Below are 21,559 nucleotides of genomic sequence, written 5' to 3'. Positions count from 1 at the left end.
AGAAGTGGCACATGTAAGTTTTCAGGTAAGGAAAAACTGTATGACTATTACAGAAAATTTTCACAGGAAGGCATACCATAAATTATTTGGGCAATTACTGTCAAGCAGTTCATAGAAGGAAAGCAAGGAGCTCCAATTAATCTACCTTGAAAAAAAAGGCAAGAAAACCTGCATTTTGTACTTACCACCAGGTGGTGGCTTGTTTTTCGAGGTAAGAATTACAAAGCCAAATCCTTCATTCTCCTTCCGTTGCAGTACAACATCATAGGCCTCTGGGAACTGCTTGTTTAGTACTTCTACTCTGTTTGGCCTGGGAGAGCCATTTTGAGAGGAGATGGGAACTTGAGATGACAATTCTTCCTCTGGTTGTTTATCTACTACAAATGCCACAGAAACAGGCACAAGGAGAAAACAAGAAGGAAGACACTAATTGTGAAAAGAAATGCATTACAAATGTTAAGTATAATCCAATAGAACAGAGGTTCCCAAACTCCTCTGAGGGAGTTGGACACCTCATAAGTACTGGCAGGGCAGAGGTGAGGGGGGAGACCCTGACAGTGATGTAGTGATCATGGTGCCACAGCACCCAGAGACATTTTAGCATACCCGGGGAGCTGCTGAAGCTTCCATGAGGGTCCTTGCGATCGCGCAAACCAGAAGAGTGCTCCAATCAGCAACTGGAGCTCAGGGCAGCCACACGGAAGTTCACAGAGGGGGCTACAAGCCCCCAGGATCCTCATGGTGGCTTCAGCAGCCACCCAGGTATGTTAAAACTTTGTCTTTAAAGTTTATTTTAAAAAACTCTTGACTTTTTCTGGAGTGATGGAAAAATAGACTTGCAACTTTGATTATTTTCCAAATAACTGAAAACTGTTTAAAAAAAATAAATTGCACTAAAAATTGACTATAGTAAGTTTAGAAGGGACTCATTCATTCACAAACTCCCATATGTACTCACCCAGGTTATTTGAATTGTTAGACAACATAGTTCAAGTTTTTAATCCTTTTATTAATCTGAAAGATTAATTTTGTGTGCTATATTTTGAACTAACTCTGTTCGGTGTTCTTCAATTTCCTCCTCCTTGGTTCTATTACAGTGGTTCACAAACTGATGAGTCATGACCCACCAGGGGAATCAGAAATGGCCTATTCCCCCTTAACGGGAGTGGCCCAGGAATGGGTGCCCTGATGGTGTCACAGCGATCACAATGCTACAGGTAGCCAGGGACATTTTCAGAGTTTTCTTCTTATCTCAAGAACATGGAGACTTTAGTCTCTTGTGCCCCTGGCATAGTAAACAAGACAGCTATAGCAAGCTGATTCTCTTTAGTGCAATTCCTCTCCATATGCAACTTAAACTGTTCTTCCTTTCTCTAAGGAGTCTTACTATGATTATTTTAGAGTAAGACAACTAAAAAGAACACGTAGTACTGTCAAAATAACCCAGGATGGCAATACGGGTTGAGATTCAAAAACAGAAATGGCTTTTCTTTGATTAGTCTCCTCCTAGCCTTCAAATGGCCTCCCTGTGTACTCACTCAATCCGATCTCTTAGTTCTATACAGTAAATTATCAGCAACCATCAGGTATAACACATACCAAGTCACTGGCTCATAATGCTCTATTTGCTGCTGAGCACGTTTTCATTTGAATAAAAAGATTTTTTCATAGAAACAAACAATGGACAGCTGAAGCTTTTCTGATAGCTGATTTGTGGATCACAGTAGATAGCAGACAAAGGGAGAAGGACTGGGAAACTTGCACAAAGCAGCATGCAAAACAGGCCACACGTTTACTGCATGAAAAACTTTCAAGTTTTTAAAGTATGAGGGCAGGGAGCAGGCATGCTGGTGACAAACTGCTAGATGACAAAGGGAAGAAGGAACAGCTCATAACAGAATAAGATGTGGGCTGATCCCACAACCTGTTGTATTCCACCTGGTCCCATAGTGAAACAGCTGTTGCCCAATCCCGAGTCTCATACAGGTTTGCAGAGTGCCCAACCTACTGCTTATTGCCTACTGCCCAACCTATTGTCTCTGTCTGGTATCATAGTGCCAGTACTGAAATAAAACAAAAATCACCATCACCATTGCCACTAGTGAAATCACTACCACTACTATGAGAAAGGTAACAAACACCCCTCCCCACATGGCTTATCTGTGGCATGACAGATGGAGCAAGGTGGGAATACTAACTGATAACACATCTGGAAAGGACAGCATATATACAGTGACACTGAGACACATTTTTGGACTAATCACTGCCATGATGAGGGAATATCAAGTACAATACAACAGACAACGTACCACCAAAGAAGATCTTTCTGCGGACAGTCAGCAACACCTGACCATTTCGTGCAGCACTAGTCATTAAATCCAGCACATTTTTGTGTGATTTCCCTTTGACAGGTATACCATCAATGCATACAAGTTCATCAGCAGCTCGAAGTCTGCCATCCTTCTCTGCTGCCCCCAGAGGGATGATGGCTCCAATGTAGATCTGAACAGTAAAAAAGAAGGGATTTACTGTGAGAAACTTAAATCCATCAGAATGTTTAATGCTCAGGATTAAGTATCAATGAAACTCACTCTAGATTGGCTCAATGATGAAAAGGGTCAAATTACAAGTTATCTTCTCAACAGCCCATATCTCCCCTGAAAGTTTAATCAAAGCGTATACATGATATGACATTGTGGTCAGCTTCTCCTAACCCAACTCTACTTCATTTATAACTAATGCTATGTCCTGGTATACCAAGGTGCTGGTATTGACCCTTAGAAGTCCAGGCTATCTGAGGGACTGCCTTTTCTAGCCTGCCCTCTTAGGTCATCTGATGGGGCTCTCCTACAAGTGCCGCCATTATCCCAAGTCAGAGGAATGGTGGCACAAGGGCAATTGCAGTGGCACCACAGTTATGGAATTCCCTACTGGGGGAATAAGAACTAACCCTCACATCTTTTCAAAGAGGGCTCAAAATGTTTGTTTTGTCTGGCATTTGAATGATGCTTTGTTGTCTGACCTCTGATGTCTATATCTCTATACCAATGCTTTGGTCTAAACAGTATCCCCCCTCAAATGCTTTTTCAGTTCTTATTATAACTTTGTTTTACATTTTAGTGAATAGACTAGAATAGAATCTTTTATTGGCATATAAAACAAACAAATCTACAACTATATACATTTGGTCAGCCAGATAGCAAATCAACTTCTCAATTGCACAGCTCAATTGCAACCGAAAAAAATCGGTTAGGAGGTATTCTAATCTTGCCACATCTGTAAATCCTCCTCTAGCTCTCAGTATAGGATCCAGATCTCTTTGACAGATCTCGGTGCAGGAGGGACAATAAAGAATAGAATGGTCAATGGTCTCAACACATCCCAGCCCACAAGGGCATCGCCTTTCAGCATGAAATTTCTTGTGAAATTTCTATCATGTGAAATTTCCCCAAAAGGATGGCAGACGGGAGCACATTAAAACTAGCAAGGGAGAAGGCTCTCCTTTTTTAATAAGTGTGCAGCGAGTATATGAGGCTACTTGACCAAATAATATAGGATCTCCATACTTAATGGGGAACATGCTCTATTTGCCATCCTATAAAGATCCTGCCTTTTGATGTCAAGAAATCTGATGCACGAATATGCCTCTTGATATGGAAGTGAGCCTAAACATTCAAAAGACAGCTGAATTAATTTTCTTTCTTAATTTTCTTTCCAAAATGATTATAGCAAGGGGCTGATTAGATCCAAGGAATATCATACAGAGCAAGCTTCGAGGGTCATAGTTGTAATATATGCATAGCCAATATTTGATGGCCATCAGCCAGGTCCTGGTTTCTAAAAATGACTGGCCTGTTTCTAGGCATAAGGCTGCATAAGCTACACAATTTGGAAGACCCAAGATTTTTCGCAGAAATTTACCTTGGACAGACTCCAGGGCTTTGTTTAAAACCCCAATCCAAAGGGAATGCCATAAAATAATTGGGGAATCACCCTGGCATTAAAGGTCTTCAAGGCTGCTGGTATGTAATGGTTCCCTCTCGCACAGAAAACATTTTAGTTTATTTATAAGCCGCCTTGGGCATTTGCTTGGGAATGGGAAAGGCAGGATATAAGTAAGTAAGTAAGTAAGTAAGTAGGGTAGGCAGTATGCAGAATAGGCTTCCATCTGCAGAAACACTGCTGTGCAAGTGGAAGGGTGTTACTGAAGGTTGCTGTGCAGGATAATCATCTTTCATTTTAGAGTAGTGTATGCACTAGCAGAAGTAACTGAGTCCACAGAACAACACTGCAGGTATTTGTTACTTAAGGACAGCAAAGGCCTGAGACCTGGCTTCTGCCCGCTTAAGGGACAGGAAAGGGAGTAACATGATCCCCAAAATTGCACTGCTGCAGGGGCTTTTAAAAAACACATCTTACCTTCTGCCAGGGTGTGTGGAGCACCGTGGAGTGTTCTGCAGGGCTCTTCGAAGCCTGTAAAAAGTGAAAATAATGATTGTGGCCCACTTCCGGTTTTGCAACTGCAACCTGGAAGTGGGTCACGATTGTTATTTTGACTTCTTACAATCTGTGGGGAGCCCTGCAGAGTGCTCTGCAGGACTCCTGCACCACCTGGACTCCAGCAGAAGGTATGCTGTGTTTTTATAAAGCCTCCTGCCCCGGCAGCAGCATGATCCTGGGGATCATATTGCTGCCTTTTCCCCTGCACTGGCAAAGACTAATTTTGGGAGGTTTACTCCTGAGAAGTTTGAGAACCTGAAACTTGGGGCTGAATTAGGTCATTATGTAAACATTCAGCCCCATCTAATGCCTTTGTTGTATAAACAGACACTCCTTGCCAGACACTCACTGCTCAGGCTACTGGAGACCCATTGCCTCATTAAAAGCCTCTTCTTTGTTGTGTAAACAGACCCTTGCTGCTCATGCTACTGGAGACTTGACTGGTTTATTAAGAGCCTTTTTGTTAGGCTTTGATCACCATCATATATGCAGGTCTGTTATTGGGCAGAAGGTCGTTAAGTGAGGCACACCTATATCTGGAGTAACTTTTGAATCGTTTTGCACTGCACCCTCACGGAACAAATCACATTTCACGTGTTAATGCAATATATTCCACACATATATATTTCACCATTTAGCACAACTCTTGAATTGTTATGCGATTGCTAGTCAATCACATTCGTTTCAATTTGTTTCAATTAAATACTGATATGAAGGTCTCCCTTTCCACTAGTATTATTCCCGTGTGGATGTATGAAAAGTAATAATGAACATAAGGGCAAAGTATTAGAGTTGTACTTTAATTATAAGCAACAAATATAGCAAATTCAAATTAAAAGGTACATTTCTATGGTGGGTGAAGTTGGTTGTCATTTCAGATTACTCAGTGTTATCTGAAGAAATTCTTCAACAATAGTATCCCTGATGACAACAGGCCTTCTATTGATCCTTTAGAAATTCTGATCATCCAGGCTGGTGTGATAGAAATAAATGATTCATTTATGGGAAGGCCAGTTGATGAAAGTACAGCAATGCTGTGGACCTTCGCACATGCCATTATCATATTGGTTCATGTCGCATATGGCCATAGTGCAATACCTTAATAGTACAGTTATCTTGACTGTTCAACTGCTATAAGAACATGCTGTATGCCTTCACCATTATGCTGAGTGACAAGTGGACAACAGCTCCCCCATTGTGCTAATCCACTCCCCATGCAATTTCTGACATTCCTCAGATGAGGCCGGAGAGCCCTCCAGTGACAGCAGCAGAGATTCTGAAACCTCTTATTTAGGCGAGAACAATTTGGAAATTGTTGCATGTTGCCCCAGGAAAATGCAGCAGCTCTGTCATAGGCAGGCCAAGCTGGCACCCAAGTGAAGTTACAAATCCCATAAACATATGCATGGTATTTGCACAGTATTCCATATCATGGAGTAACATGCAAGCAGTGGTGACCGCCAGGCAGTCTTTCAGGAAGCATATTTCAAAGCAAGTTAGTGCTGTGGGTCAGTACAGTCAGACAGCTGATCACTGCAACAAGAAATGGACTGATATAAAAAAGGCACACTACTGTATCTGTAGCAGCCTGACACATTGATAAAGCATCCTTAATGAATGGATAACAGAAAGTGATTTAAACAACTGTAAAACTTATGGATATGCAGGGTGACCTTGTATTCAGAGAGGAAACCAATGCAGTAGGTGTTTAACAGTATGCTACAACTGATAATTATTAAATAATACACATTTGTTAAAATAAAGTTTAAGAAAGAAATGTTTAAAAAATAGCACTCCATGAAAGTCTCATCTATGCTCTGACACCTGAAATTGAAGAAGGCCATGCAAGAAGACACTCTCCACCTGCAGAGATACATCATATGGTGAGTTTGGTACTGTTGCAATGCTAGCTTGGACAAGCTTTAGCCATTTCTGCCCAACACTGCATATGTGCAATAGGGACCAAATGAGTACACTTTTGGGCTGGACAAAAATGGGGTAAGGCTGCAATTATACACACACTCACATGGGAGGGAAGCCCACCGAATTCAGTGGAGCTTCTAAGTAGACATATACAGGATTGCACTACAAATCACTTGCCTCATTAACTTAATATTTTTACTACAGAAGGAGGGCAATATTATTATTATTATTAATAACAGTATTTATATACCGCTTTTCAACTAAATATCACCCTGGAAAGTTTAGCAGCAGCAATTGGATGGGTATGACAGCAGACCCACACCTCATAAAAATGTTTCGGCATCCTGTCCATGGTCCTTAGTTTGCCCATCTAATGTCACGATGCTTTCTAACCTTCTTTTTGTGGATACTGAATTGCAGTGACAGAAATTGCAATCAAGATCTGAGCATCCTGATCCACATTGCCTTTTAGCCAAGGGGAACATTATCCGTTAAATTGCACGATGTAGGTATGGGCACACAACGATGCTAACCAGTAGCAGGCAAGGCAACCTGATGACCAAATTCTGCAGGAGTTGCACAATCTACAGCAGATTCTCATGGATAATTTACAACAAATTAGTCGTGATTTGGCTGCAATTTGTGAAAGCATTAGTCAAAGACCAGCACAGATAGTCAAGGTGGAACCGGTGGCTCAGGCACTGATGACCAAGCCCATCCTACAAATTCCACATGGAATCATTAGGAAAGGGATTAGGAATGACAGCTAATATTATATTGGCTTACTATAAATCTATGCTTTGGCCACAACTGGAAAATCGCATACAGTTAGTAACACTTCAAGAATGATATTGTAGAGCTGGAAAAGATGTAACCAGGGCAACCAAAATGATCAGTGGGTTGGAGAACCTTCTTTATGAGGAAAATCTTCAATGTCTGGAGATTTTTAGCTTGAGAAAAAGGCAATTAAGTTGAGGATGTGATTGGGAACTACAAGATTATGTATGGTGTGGATAAAGTAAGTTTTTCTCCTTTTCTTACAATACTTTTCTTACAATAGATATGAGAAAAGAATACTATGAAAAGTATGAAAAATACTATGAAAAGATATGAGAAAAGAATACTTTTTCTCCTTTTCTTACAATACTACAATACTAGAACCTATGGTCATCCAGAACCTATGGTCATCCAAGGCAGGAGACAAAAGGAGATACCAAGGCAGATTGACAAAAGGAGATACTTCTTCACGCAGCACATAATTAGTCTGTGGAATTCATTGCCATGAGATGTGGTGATGGCCACTAGCCTGGATCAATAAAAGAGATTTGGATAAATCCATGGAGGGAAGGTTTTTCAGTGGATACTAATCATGGATGGCCACATGCTCTCCAGATTCAGTGGCCATATGCTATTCCCCCTGCCTTGAACTTCAGACTGCCCCTTCCATGATAGGCTTCCACAGGAGTCTGAAGACTGTTTTACTCTGCATTGCTTTTAATGAGTATGTCAATGGTTTTTATTGACTGCTTTACAATGTTCATGTGTGCATGTTAGCTGAATAAACATTTCAGGTTGGGGAAAACTCCATTTTCATCATAGTATTGTATTAAAGTATCAAGTATTAAAATTGACTACACCACCGGAGACATCAAGTTGTTTTGCAACTATCACATGCCAAGTCTTTGCACAACATCTAATCTGGAAAATTCAGAGCACCAAGCGAAAATTCTTCTATTGTTTCCTTCCTTTCTCCACTGATGTTTGCATTTTGGATGGCACTTCCTCTTTGGGCAGTGCTTGTGCAACTTCACAGAGCACTGTCATTAAACTAATTGTTTGCTGTGGAATAGGAGAATAGTACTCAGAGTCTGAGTACTCTGCCTTTCAAGCTAAAAAGTGACTTCTCTGATGACATCATTTTATCCATATGCTTTGGCTCTTAGAAAGTGTTCACTCCTTCTAAACACATCACATTTTTACCATGTCTGTTTGTACCAATTTTACCAGTACTAGTTTTGCTGTCTCATCAAGGCAGTTTTTGTAATGATGCAGCAAGTCAAAATAAATGGCTTTTATTCTCTCAAAGGATTCTGTACTAGCTTCTGCAAAGGACCAAGTAACACATTAATCTTTCAATATACTACTTATCTGCAGTTGCTTCACTGGATAATTACTTCACCCTTATTCAGAAATGACCTAGCTTATCTGTTCTCTCAGCTCTCACTAATAAGTTGAGATGAACAGTCATCTCCCCTGCTATGCAGTAGGTGAAAGACAAGACACTTTCCAGAATTTTTCTTCAATGATGCGTAACACTTGCAATGAAAGAGATGCAACTTGCTTCCACAAAAATGTGTAAAAGATCTGGGTACCTCGGAAACTTACAACTTTCATACGAGTTGGCCAACAGATCTTATTCCAACTGATCTTGAAATATTTATTGAGTTTCCCTAAAACTAATCAATTCACAGGTAAGAGTACGTAATTTCTTCTTTAGTCACAGTTTGTTCGTTCTTCTGTAAATATTTTTGTTCCTGTGCTGCTATACTTTTAATTTTAGTCCTTATTATCTTTAAAAATTGTATACAGTAGCCTTCCAATATCCCATATCCACAGTTTCAGTTATCTGCGGATCAGAAATATGTTTTAAAATTTACAGAAAATTGTTTTTTCTTCTTTCTCCCTGGCCAACCATGCTTCTGTCTCTTGCAGCACCTCATCCAAAGGCTCCCTCCTGTCTGCAGATGCTTCAATGGCTGTCAGCACAGAAGCAGCCAACCAGCAAATCAAATATGGTCTTAAATTCCACCATCTGCAAATACCATACTGATAGAGGGTACGCTACTATCCATTGTTTGGGGCATTCACAGTAGGTCTTGGAAAATATTCCCTGATGATACGGGATGGGGGGGGCTACTGTAATTACTTTTTTATTAAACACAGTTATAGTTACACTTCTGATAATGCATCTTTCTTTAGCACTGATTTGGTACAGCACTCTTTGTCCTGGAGTGATAGACAGCTATTACAGCCAATAATAGCAACATATTCTGACCAATCACGCCAGTTTCCTGTCTTATTTCCTAAAGAATATCCTATAGCTCTGTCTCATACAACCCTTGAGTTTCAAGGTATAGATCCTATGCATTGTTGGATGTACTACTGTATATATACCAGGGGTGCTTAACGAAGAGCCGCATACGATAAACTTCAGATGTTTGAGAGCCAAAAGGGAGGTTTTTGAGAGCCACAATATTTAAGAAGCATTTATATTCTTAAAAATATCTACTCACCATTAACATTAAACTTAAGTTTTAATCCAATGGGCTCTGAATTTATATTCAACAAATAATTATAAAGCTTGAAATACTTGCCTTTTATATTAATTGTGCTGCAAAAAGAAGCTCAGCCAACACATTTTCAAGAGCTGACTGCGGCTTCCGAGCCTCAGTTTGGCCACCCCTGGTATATACCAGGGATGGGCAAATCCAGTGCAGCTTGACTTAAGTCGAGTCACAAGTCTCCACCCCCCATGACCTGAGTCAAAAACAAGTTCTAAAGGGGGCACTTTCCGAGTCACTTGGAGCGTTTTCACAATTCAAGCCTTGAGTCATGAGACTTTTTGATACATGTGTCAGGCGTGGGGAAAAAATGGAGTTGCTGCTGGAGTGTGTGCGTGTGTCAGAGTTCTCTCTCCTACTCTCCTACTGCCCCATTCCATCCATGAACAAGGCGAGAGGGGCTCCTCCTCTTACCCTCCCTCAACCAAAGAAACAAGCCAGGCTGCCCATCCTTCAACCAAAGATCATCGATTCCTTCAGAGATGGGCAAGAGAGTCTGCTCCTGCCTGCCTCCCTCCTGCTCAGATGCAGAAGCAAACATTAACCCTTTCCTGTCTCCAGGTTGGAACTTCCTTGCTGCTCACCTGGTCTGAATGATGCCCCCTATGAGGTTTTTCCCACCGCAAGAACAGTAAGCCAACACACCCAGACCACAGACTTGAGTTTGCATGCATGGAGACCGAGTGCCGGGTCAGGAGAACTTGACTCAACTTGACTCGAGTGTACATGAGTCAGTGAAGAACGCTGATTTTTGCAACTCTGACTCGAGTCACCTGACTAGAGTTCCCATCCCTGGTATATACCCTGCTAACTGGGAAAAGATACACCTTTTAAAGCTTCCACAGATCTGGTATCCATGATTTCAGTTACCGTAGTTCTCCGAGGCCCCTCTCCCCCACACTTATTACCTTCTGTTTTTCATTTGCAAGCAGGCATGTTTCTTGCTTTTACAGAGGTTAGAGCAGAAATAGATAAGCTGGCAGGCAGACTGCACACTAGAGGGACACAAGCAAAATATGAACAGGAAGCTTCCTGTTTCCTGTTCTTATCAGCAGATTCCTTATCTGGGGGGTGGGATGGAATGGCTTCCCTGCAGAGGCAAGAGGATGCCTGCATATGGGATAACTCAAATTAACAAAGTAATCAAGTTATTATTAAAGAAATGTAAGGGTTAGAAACACCACAAACATACAGCAATGCAATGAGCATCCACATTCTACTTACTGACTGATCTGGACCGTCTCCTCCAAGAACCCGAAAACCAAAACCAGACTCTTGTTTTCGCAGGAAAACATCCAAATCCTTTGTGTTTGGAGCTAGTTAAAATAAGATGATGGAGAATTGTTTCCATAAAGAGTCATACTTAGCCATTTCAAAGAACATAAAAAAATTAAAACTAAGTTATTCTACAGAAACAGAAAATCAGTTATAAGCCAATTACGCTTCACTGACAGTATTCAAAATGACACAGTTATGATATGAAATCATGCTGTAGATTAATATCCCAGCTGTAGAATAAGCATGCAAAAACTATACATCTAGAAACACTACAAGCCCAGTTTCCCTTCTGTGAACAAAACTGTCTTCTATGAAAATGGTAGCGCAGTTCAAGTTGCTTCAGACTACTGACAAATGGCCCACTCCTATAAGGCCTCTGCATTGCTGAAATGTGCATTCCAGCAACACAGTGTGCTTTACAGTGGTCACAAAATGTGACCTGCCATTCTGCGCAGCCAGGCTGCTACCACCAGAGACAAGCAGCCACAGCCGCAGCCACATGCCAATGGCCAACAAAGAAGCTTTGGAGTTGGTAAGTGGGAGGTGGGTATGGGCAGAACCTGATTAAAAGAACTTTGTTCTCAGGCCCAATTTAAAAGTTATTTCCCCTCTAGGACTGTACATGCCAATAGGCTGGGAACAAGGATGCACTCCCTCCCTTTATTGCTGTCACAGTGAGGAGCAGTGAAGCCCAAACAAGGTGATTCTTCAGTTCCTCCCCCCATTCAGTCATTCACTTTTCCCATAAGAAAAGGGAAAGGAGAAGGCAAGCCCAAGGCCTCTTCCCACTTCCTTCTCAGGTTCAGTGGGAAGTAGGGGAGGGGGAGTAGAGGAAAGAGAGAGAAGGAAGAAAGAGGAAGAATAAAACTCAAACAAGCCTTCAGAGAATATGTTTATTTAGACTGTGACAGGTGACAATCCAAAGTAACAGCCCAATCCTATCCTGGAACAGTCCAGAGCATACAGCAGAGGTGGGCATAGCCTCCACTGCACACTGTGGGCTGGCTGGGCACCAGGCAGCAACAGAAAATAAGGAAAAAGCTACTTACCAATTCTGTTGCTGCCTTGTCCCCAATAGGCCTACATTGCTCTGCACCAGCTCTTTGGCTAGTGTAAATCCGAGTGGGTCTAAGGCTGTGGTTCCCAACCTTTAGGAGCCTGTGGACCACTGAGGCAAACACTGGAATTATTGTGGACCACATGCAACCCCCTCCATCCCTAACACACACACACACACACACACACACACACACAATTCAATTTGGTAGCTGGGGGGGGGGTGCTCAGCAAGACACCTGAAATGGGTGAGAGGGTCCATTTTCTACCCTCTCTGGTGGTCCATGAGGAAGCATCTCACTGAGTTTGCACTCCTTCACAGACTACTAGAAAGAGTGGAGAATGGACACTCCCGCAGTTGGCACTTCAGCAATCACTGGACCACGAGAGAGGGAGGAGAACGGACTATCTACAGCCACAGCCGACACTTCAGTGGTCCATCACTGGAAGTAATCAAAGTTGATCATTGGTTATTTTTTCCCCTGAGACCTCACGGACCACTTCTCAGGGTCTCACGGACCACCTGTGGTCCCCGGACCATAAGCTGGGAACCACTGGTCTAAGGGCACAGGATATCAGCCCCATTGCTACCACAGATACCTGCCCTTCCCCAGCCAGTCCCAATCCATGCACTGATTCTTCCCCAGAACATCTCCTACAGCGGGGGCTCCAGAGGTCACTGGCGCATGCCTGGGGCCACTAGCCCTTTGCATTGGGGCCCCAGCCCACACACCAATGCAGTAGATGCTGCACTAGCAGTCCTGGTCTTGTGCTGATGGAGCATGTGTTCTGTAAGCACAAGGCCTGGATGGGATTGGGCTGTAAGAAGTGCAGATATTAGCATGCAGTTATATATCACAAATACGTTTTACTTTCCACAAAGTTAGAAAATCCAAATTTCACATTACAGACAATTGGTGCCTAGACATCCCGAAAGTCAGAAAATAATTTTTAACTTTGACCAAATAGCAGCCGTTTAAGAGGCTCTGATTACAGTTATACAAGTAATGACTAAAAAGGAAAACGATTCCCAAATATAACCACTCAATACAAATTATATAGTTCATAAACAGCTTTTAGTCAAGAAGATCTCTATTGGTTTGAAGCAAATTCCAGTACATAGGTTTAGCTCCTAGCAATTCCCCCCCCCCCATAAGCCCATTTCTTCTGACAAGCATTTGGGTACATTTTCCTCCCTTATAGACAGATTATCCCTATATATGAAAAATTTCAAAAAGGTTACCCTGGATACAAGACTAAATCAGTTTTGGTATAATATTCCCAACAATACATACAAGTTGGTCTGTACTGTGGTCTCACAATATAACATTTGAGTTACCATTCTGAGTGACAGTCTGCATCTAAACAACTTTTAATTGTCAAGAGAACTGCTCAAATTCAAACCTGTCTGTAATCAAGTAGTTTTAAATCTTACAGAAATTCTTCTTAAGGAGAGAACTGATAGGCTTCTATTATCAAATTCATGTTAGTAAAATTGGGGGGGAAACCCAGCTGATGGGATGTATGAAAATAAAGTTCAATCAAATTTTGATGACAGTTACACAATATTAAGTAGGTCAATGGCAGAAGCTGACAATGGATCCCTTACTTCACATACGAAATTCACTGCTGGCTAATGAGTTTCTGAGGGACAGCGTAAGGTTATTTGCATGTGAGTCTGATGTAGTGAGAACAGAAGCACAGCAAAAACAGCACACTAAAATATATTCACCTCTACTAACCTCTACTAACAAACTCTCTCACTCTCCGCATCAACAAAGATCACCAGCAGGGCTCTTGCTCTGGGATATTTTACCAAGGGAAGTTAGCTAAGATATCACTAAACCTGCTCTGTAAAATTTGGTAGTCTTATTTCATCTGCTCTTTCATGATGGATGTTCCTACCCCATCCTTCACTGTTTTAATGTTTTATCCTTTAGCTGATGCTGTTGTCAATTAAAATTGTAGTTTGATAAGTTTGAGATGGTTTTGGGCCTTAATTGTTGCTTCAAGTTACACCAATATGACAAATTATTCTGAGCACAAAAATACAATTCACAAATATTTCGATTCTCAAGTCAGTTAAAGCAACAGCTTTTCCATATTCCGGATACTCTTTCTTGCAAGCAGCATAATCAGATCCCAAAATGTAATTCTGTATTACACTGTTTTGTGTATACTGCTCAGACTGCTATTTGAACAGCATCAAGTGGCTTGTCCTCAACTAGAACATGATTCCAAAAGGCTGCTATTCCTGTCAGGAAATGTGCCATAACTCTCTCCATCGGTTCCCTGCCAGAAATTTTGAAGTTTGTAGGATGTACTTTTTTAGATGTCTAGATAACATGTTACTACAGACCTTCTTATCCAGAGATAAATTACTGTTTCCTTAAACAGATGATGATGATGATTATTAACAGTATTTATATACTGCTTTTCAACAGAAAGTTCACAAAGCTGTTTACAGAGAGAATCAAACAAACAACTAATGACTCCCTGTCCCAAAAGAGCTCCTTCTCTTGCCTGAAGTGCTGCATTATATCTAAGCAGATTTACAAACATCTATTCTGGGCCATTCCCTTTCACTAGGTGGGACAGACTACTACAGAAAGCTGGGAAGAAATCTCCTAAGACGTTCTTCCCTTTATTTTGTATTGTGAAAATCCCTTTACTGGGAACTCCGCAAGAATGCTGCTGTCTGGAACTAAGACAGGTCCAGTCTGGGTATGTGGAGAGTCTCTCCTCCCAGACAGAGACAGTGTCTGTGGCTAGGAGGAGCAATCTCAATGACTTTATTGCCCAACAGGCACCTGGGGAGAATCTGATAGATCGAGTGCTTAGGAGAGATGTTACAAAAGTGGTATGACATACCTTTTTAAAAATCTAATTTGTATAAACAGAAACTTGACTTCCACTCACCCTGGTATTATATGTCTGACCTCATCCATATGCAAGTATTTTAATCCCTACTGATGAATCCAGAAGATCACATTTATTTTACATTGCTTGCCACATCAAATAGCTTTGCTTTATCTAGTCTAGTGCTACTACAGTAACTGCATTTAGAAACAAAGCTAAGCAGTCGTACAATTTCATCTGTCCATATAAGTGGGTTGAAAAAACTAATTGATAAACAAAGATCCATTAAATGTAAAACCACTTCCTTGTTTAGTTAAAATAATGAAGAGTTTTGTGGCATCTGAAAGACTAAGGGCACAATCCTATCCTGCACTGGAACAGGCAAGCCAAGAGGCTTGCGCTGTATCCAGCACAGGACAGGGGCCCAAAGTGGATCAGTTAGAAGTAAGGGGAAACTTTTCCCCTTACCTCCAGGTAAGGCACCCTGGCCCCTATGGGTCTCCTCGGACTTACACCACCTCCTGAGCTTGAAGCCACTCTGAACTCCCCCGGAAGAGGAGTTGGGAAATTGGAAATGGGCTAAACAGGCACTGTGGAAGCCAAGATCATAGCCCATAGCATACAGAAATACATTTAATTCTCGTTATCTGTGCACTCCATTCCCGTGGATTCACTAACAACTTGCTTCCTGCCATCTGCTGCTTGTTCTCAGCTACCTGCGGCCATTCTAAAGCTTTCCACACCATCCTGAAGCTATTAGCAGCACCCATTTTTAAGCTATCTGTGACCATTTTAAAACATCTGCAGCTATCTGTGGCAATCATCCTGAAGTTTAGCTGGACTAGATGGGCCTATGGCCTGATCCAGTGGGGCTGTTCTTATGTGATTTGGGACCTTCAGGTGTTTTTCAAACTGTGCATCTTGGAATGGTGACTTTGAACCCTTAAAATGTTTCTTTAAATTAAAATAAAAGTGACTCATTGTTTGTGGGCACAAGATGAGAGTAGTACAGTACTTAATTTATAAATAAGATGCTAGGCCTTAAGACTACAAAAAAGGCATTCCTCACTCTCTGCAGCCTTATCACCTATTTGAGAAACAAGAGTTTGCCCCTGTGTATCTTGAGTCACAAGTGCACTCTGCATATGCTCTGCAGAACACTATTACTATACTATTTTTTTTAGGACTATACCTGATGATTCAGTGATTAGGTAGTATTTCCATCAACTTTCTGTAGTACACAACTTAAATCTATGTACTCACGTTTATCTTCAAACAACGTTTTAGACTTCAGATAGATTTCTGATGGGTCTAGCTTTGGGGAAGCTGACCTCACAGCAGCAGGTGGAAAAGGCATGGGCTGTGGAACTGACTCATTGACAGCCTCTTGGCTTTCTGAATTTTCTTGCTTATCTACTTTCTGAAATAAATAGAAGAAAATATGTGAAATAAGCAGCAACAACTTATGCTTAAACAAGTGGACAAGCAGTAATTAACACACCTAACAAATGGTTTTTAAGGCTGCAATCCTATGCATGCTTCTCTGAGAATAAGACCCTCTGAACACAGTGGGACTTTCTTCAGAATAAACACGCATAGAATTGCTCTGCAAGAATATTCTTCTTGCTCATTTATGGATTTGAAAATATTTTTGTTGAACTGCAGACTTATAGCTGCAAACTGTTTGATTTCCTTACCTATTCATTTACATACTTTAAATATATTAGTATTTAACACAGGGGTGCTCACGCTTTTTTGGCTCGAGAGCTACTTTGAAACCCAGCAAGGCCCGGAGATCCACCAGAGTTTTTTTTACAATGTTCGCGCCATCATAACATATAACATTTATGTGTACAATGTATGCTGGTGTACCTTGAGCCCCACTGATTATAACAGGACTTACTCCTGAGTAGACATGCCTAGGATTAGGCTGTGAGGCTGCAATCCTAGCCACACTTACCTGGGAGTAAGCCCCATTGAGTACAATGGGCCTTACTCCCGGCGTTTCCTCCCAGAGGCACCTGAAGGGGGGGGGTTGGCACTCCGCGATCTATTCATTTTGCTTCGCGATCTACCAGTAGATCGCGATCCACCTATTGAGCACCCCTGATTTAACAGATGTACATGAGACACGTAGCAGTAACTCTAAAATGAAGAATGATAAGCAGGTTTGAATGTCTTCAGCTTAGGCAATGGGTTATATAGAACATTTTTGGTCTATTTTAGACTAGCATTTCCTAAGCCCTTAAGAGCATCACATGGAGAGCATCTACTAATGTGCTTAAAAAAAATTCAACAAATACAAATGCCCTTTATCTTACTATCTTTCTATAAAGCTCTACTGTGTCAGAAAAAATGTATAGCAATGGATAGTAAAACTTCATTCAAATAGTGATGAATAAAAGTTAAGAGCTGACAACACATGATCTTCACTAAAAAGTTTGAGAAAGACTAATTTTACCATGTTCAATGTTACCTAACCCTTATGCCTGACATTATTTCATGTGATTTTCCTTCCTTCGAGACATCAGGGTTTTTCTTCAACGTAGCAGAGAAACAGAGAGAGGTAAGAAGTCCCCAAATCTCACCTTGGCCTTGAGCTTACAACATGGTTTGAGACAAACCAGTATTTTATCATCTTAACACTCCATCTGAAATTTGGGGATAATAACTGATCTACCTTACAGAGTGGTTGCTAGAATTACTGAAATGATGTATCTAAAGACTGCTGAATAATCTAAAGCAGTGCTAATCTAATGAGTGCTCATGAGAACAGGGCACAGCAACTGCATCAGGGAGCAAAGAAGTGACCGCTCCGAGCTTTGCAAATCCAAAAGTGATGTCAAGGCCTTAGCTATTTTAGGTATGGGTGGTGTCTTAAGTACCTTAATTACAATATCAGAAGTGATACAGGCTGAAAAACACTGCTATAAAGCACTACATAACTAGTGAGAATTATGAAAATAAAAGGTATATCTATAAGGAAAAACTGTCCACTGGTTGCATAGGTTGTGATATTTAAATCTGTAGTTAACTACTTTACATGCAGCTGATACCAATACAGGTTGAGTATCCCTTATGTGAAATGCCTGTGACCAAAAGTGTTTTGGATTTTTTTTTAATATTTGCATATACATAATTTGCATCTACATAAATTATCTTTGGATAAGATATCTTGGGATGAGACCCAAAGCTAAACACGGAATTCATTTATGTTTCATACATACCTTATACACATAGCCTGAAGGTAATTTTATACAATATTTTAAACAATTTTGTACATGAAACGAAGTTTGCGTGCACTGATCTGTCAGAAAGCAAAGGGTCACTATCTCAGCCACCCGTTTCAGGATTTTGGAGCATTTAAGATTTGGGATGCTCAACCTATGGCAGCTACAGGTATACCTTTCCATGATTATTTGGGAAAAAGAATTCACAAGGAATCAAAACAGATTAAACCTGAAGTTTTTAAAACTCTTCTAAAACATGGAACAGATAATTTTCATGCTAGATACAAGTGAAAACAAAAAATAGTTGCTGTAGTTTAAATACATGTTTTCAAAAGTTTTCGATCCGTACGTGATTTAAAAATTCTTGCATCAAACTGAAGCAGAGGTTGAAATGTGTTTGTCAGGCAGCATTTATTTATTTGAAGAATTTGAATAGATTCAGTAGACCAAGCACTGAACAACAGGATACTTCCCACATGCTTTTATGAACATAGACATTGCCCTTTCAAATCTAAATGAGCTCACAAAGTAGATGTCACTGAACATTCAATTTATGTATAGTGACATCAACTCTATGCCTGAATTTTGATGCATTTTACCAAAGATTTCAAAAAGTAATCTTACAGCCCAATTCTAAGCAGAACAATCCTAAGAAATAAATCCTACTTTTTAAATGGGGCTTACACCCAGGAAAGTGTTATACAATAGTGGAATAGCTAGTGTGAAGTATTTCTTTTCTCTATAGTTTTATTCAAGGAAGTGAAGCAATCAAAATTGAAATCTTTTGCAGGCTCTACCTTGTTTTAACAATAGTTTAATACACTTATGTTCTCTTGCTTCTACAAAATGAGCATTTTGCAACGAGCAATACCAAGTACAGTATTTTGCACAAGGAGGCCACAGGAGCAAGGTACTCTTCATCATACAGTCTGAAGTAACTTATCTCCTAAAATTACTCAACAGATTTAAGACAGTATGTGGGGCCATGTTTGAGTGGGAGAAAAAAGACTTGAACAAATACCATTCTTACAAGTAATCTTCTGATCCTTGTTTTCTCTGTAATTTCTGAGTGGATATTGAATAAAGTGAATTTAATCACTCTGAAGTATAATGAATTTTGTTAAATTCAATCCAACTTATCACTAGATGAGTATTTTACCAGGAGTAGTAACTACTAGAAAAAGGATAAAGTCATGATGATTATGGAAAAATACCTATTCAAATTCTACTTGAATTTAACAGTTTTTGATTTTTCACACTGAAGCCTTCCATAAAAGAAATATGTTCACAAACACACATTTCATCTGAAAAACCATAGATTCAAGATAGAGACAAAGTGAAAATAAAATGCTGTTTGTAAGGATATGGGGTTTTTAAATAGTACATTGTTAATTTGCACATAAAATTGATTCAGAGACAGGTAAGAGACAATGAGGACTTACATAGATGATGCACTAAGACATAAAATATTGTTCCAAACTCCATTTTGGTTTAATCATAGAAGTTTCTGTAACTTGGAAAAGTAGACTAAGAGCCCTATCCTGGGCTCGATGAGCCGGCATACTGTCGGGCTAGCACCGGACGCGCGTCCGGCCTCCACCGCTCGGCGGTTGCACGGACTGCTGAGCTGCAATAAGGTAAGTGGGGGCGGGGGAGGAGGCGTTCTGGGGAGGGGGTGATGGGGATAGGGCAGGGAGGAGGCGTGCCGGGGGAGGGAGCAGGGAGGAGATGAGGCAGGTCCGCATTTGTGCGGGCCTCGGCGCCCTACACGAACACTCTTACTTCGCCGCCAACCGTCAATCGAGTAGCCCCACTGCAGGGCTGCTTCCCTTACCTGGGAGAAGGGGACGAAAATCCCCTTCACCCAGGTGCTGCCCGCGGCTGCCATGGGTGCGCTGGATGCGGTGGTAGCCATTTTCAATGCCGCCACAGCCACGTGCCATGGGAGTGCAGTATTGGGCTGCCCGTACCTGCATACATTTTTGACTACAGCAAGTCTTCACCTAAAGTTGCCGATAGGTTCTTGGAAATTGCAACTTTAAGCAAGACAACTTATAATGAAACCAATTTTACTATTGGTTAACTGAAAGTTTTTCCTACTGAGTTAATTCCAGAGTTAGTTCCTAGGAGTTAGTTCCTACTGCAAATTTCTGGACACAAAAACAACATTAAACTTCTAAATAAAAATCCAAACTACTTCTAATATTAAACACTGAAAAAAATGTGAATTTTCCACGTTGGAGAAAACCCACGCAGACATTGGGCTACAATGTGCAGACAACGTGCAAACGCCACACAGGCAGTGGCTCTGGCCAGGAATCAATTTTTTTTTCATCAACTTTATTATTGAGGACTTTAAGTGAGCACTTGCAGTATATTGTTCCATTAGGGTACAGGCATATATGGTATATGCAGACCCAGAAATGTGAGTAAGCATTACACTGTAATGTCTATCTGCAGAAGAGTAGCATTCCTTATATCTTAGTCACCCAATTTAACACTAATCTTAAGAAAAGAAATCTTGTTTTGTAAATGAGACAATAGTTTTAAGCTTTCTCCCTAAATGACACACAGCTCAATCCTAAGTTTCCCCACACCAGTGCAGCTGTGCTAGTGTGGCTTCTGCTACACCCTGTAGGGGAATTTTGGCTGCTGGAGATCTCCACAGGGTAAGGGGACATTTAACCCCTTGGCCCAGGGTAAGCCCCAGCAACAGCAATGGGGTTACGTGGGCCTGCGCCAGCAATATCCCTGGTGCAAGTTCATGTAGCCCCATGTCAGCACATCAGACCCGGAAAGGGGATAGAATAAGGTGCATGCTGGTGCAACCAATCCCAACCGCCACCCAGGCTCCTCCATCCCCACTGCTGCTCTTCAACTGATAAGGGGATAGGCAGACTTGCACCACAATATTGCCCGCGCAGGCCCAAGTAGCCCGACTGAAAGGGGTTCATAACTGTTTTTAAAAAATGAGATAAATTCCTTCATCCAAAACAGAAACAAAGTCAACCGGTCAGCAATTACTGTACAGTTTTAAAAAAATTCAAAATGTATGACTGCCTTTGTTCTCAAAATGCAGTCTAAGCAAAAACTATTCCTCAAAAGGAATTGGTAGAGAGGTTAACAGACCCTGGGTACTCAACTGAATTTGTCTGCAGACAATCAACTCCCTCCATTAGCAGCAAAATGCAGACAATTACAAAAACCAATACTCACATTATCAGTGCTCACCACACTGGAAGTTTTAGCAGGTGAGGAAGGGCCTACGATAGAGAATAAATATTAATATAATGTGTCACACCACTATATTCTAGTTTAATATATTTTGTCTTTTGAACAGTGGGTCAGGGCTCATTTTTCACCATATTAAAT

At 41.0% G+C, this 21,559-nt stretch overlaps 1 protein-coding gene across 2 annotated transcripts in view; it reads right to left on the bottom strand.

Moving 5' to 3' along the window:
• MAGI3 (membrane associated guanylate kinase, WW and PDZ domain containing 3) overlaps positions 1–21,559 on the bottom strand; it is a 158,685-nt gene that overhangs the window by 29,761 nt on the left and 107,365 nt on the right. For both annotated transcript variants that reach the window (XM_066626610.1, XM_066626611.1), the window contains exons 11-15: positions 21,404–21,450; positions 16,221–16,377; positions 10,989–11,080; positions 2,310–2,502; positions 186–377 (exon numbers count right to left, since the gene is read on the bottom strand). In XM_066626610.1, coding sequence (XP_066482707.1) covers positions 186–377; positions 2,310–2,502; positions 10,989–11,080; positions 16,221–16,377; positions 21,404–21,450 — 681 coding nt within the window. The remainder of the gene's footprint in view (positions 1–185; positions 378–2,309; positions 2,503–10,988; positions 11,081–16,220; positions 16,378–21,403; positions 21,451–21,559) is intronic.

Source organism: Tiliqua scincoides, chromosome 4 (genome assembly GCF_035046505.1).
Source record: "Tiliqua scincoides isolate rTilSci1 chromosome 4, rTilSci1.hap2, whole genome shotgun sequence".
NCBI classification, from domain to species: Eukaryota; Metazoa; Chordata; class Lepidosauria; order Squamata; family Scincidae; genus Tiliqua; species Tiliqua scincoides.
The sequence above is the reverse complement of the archived record's forward strand: the minus strand, read 5'-3'. Positions and strand labels throughout refer to the sequence as shown.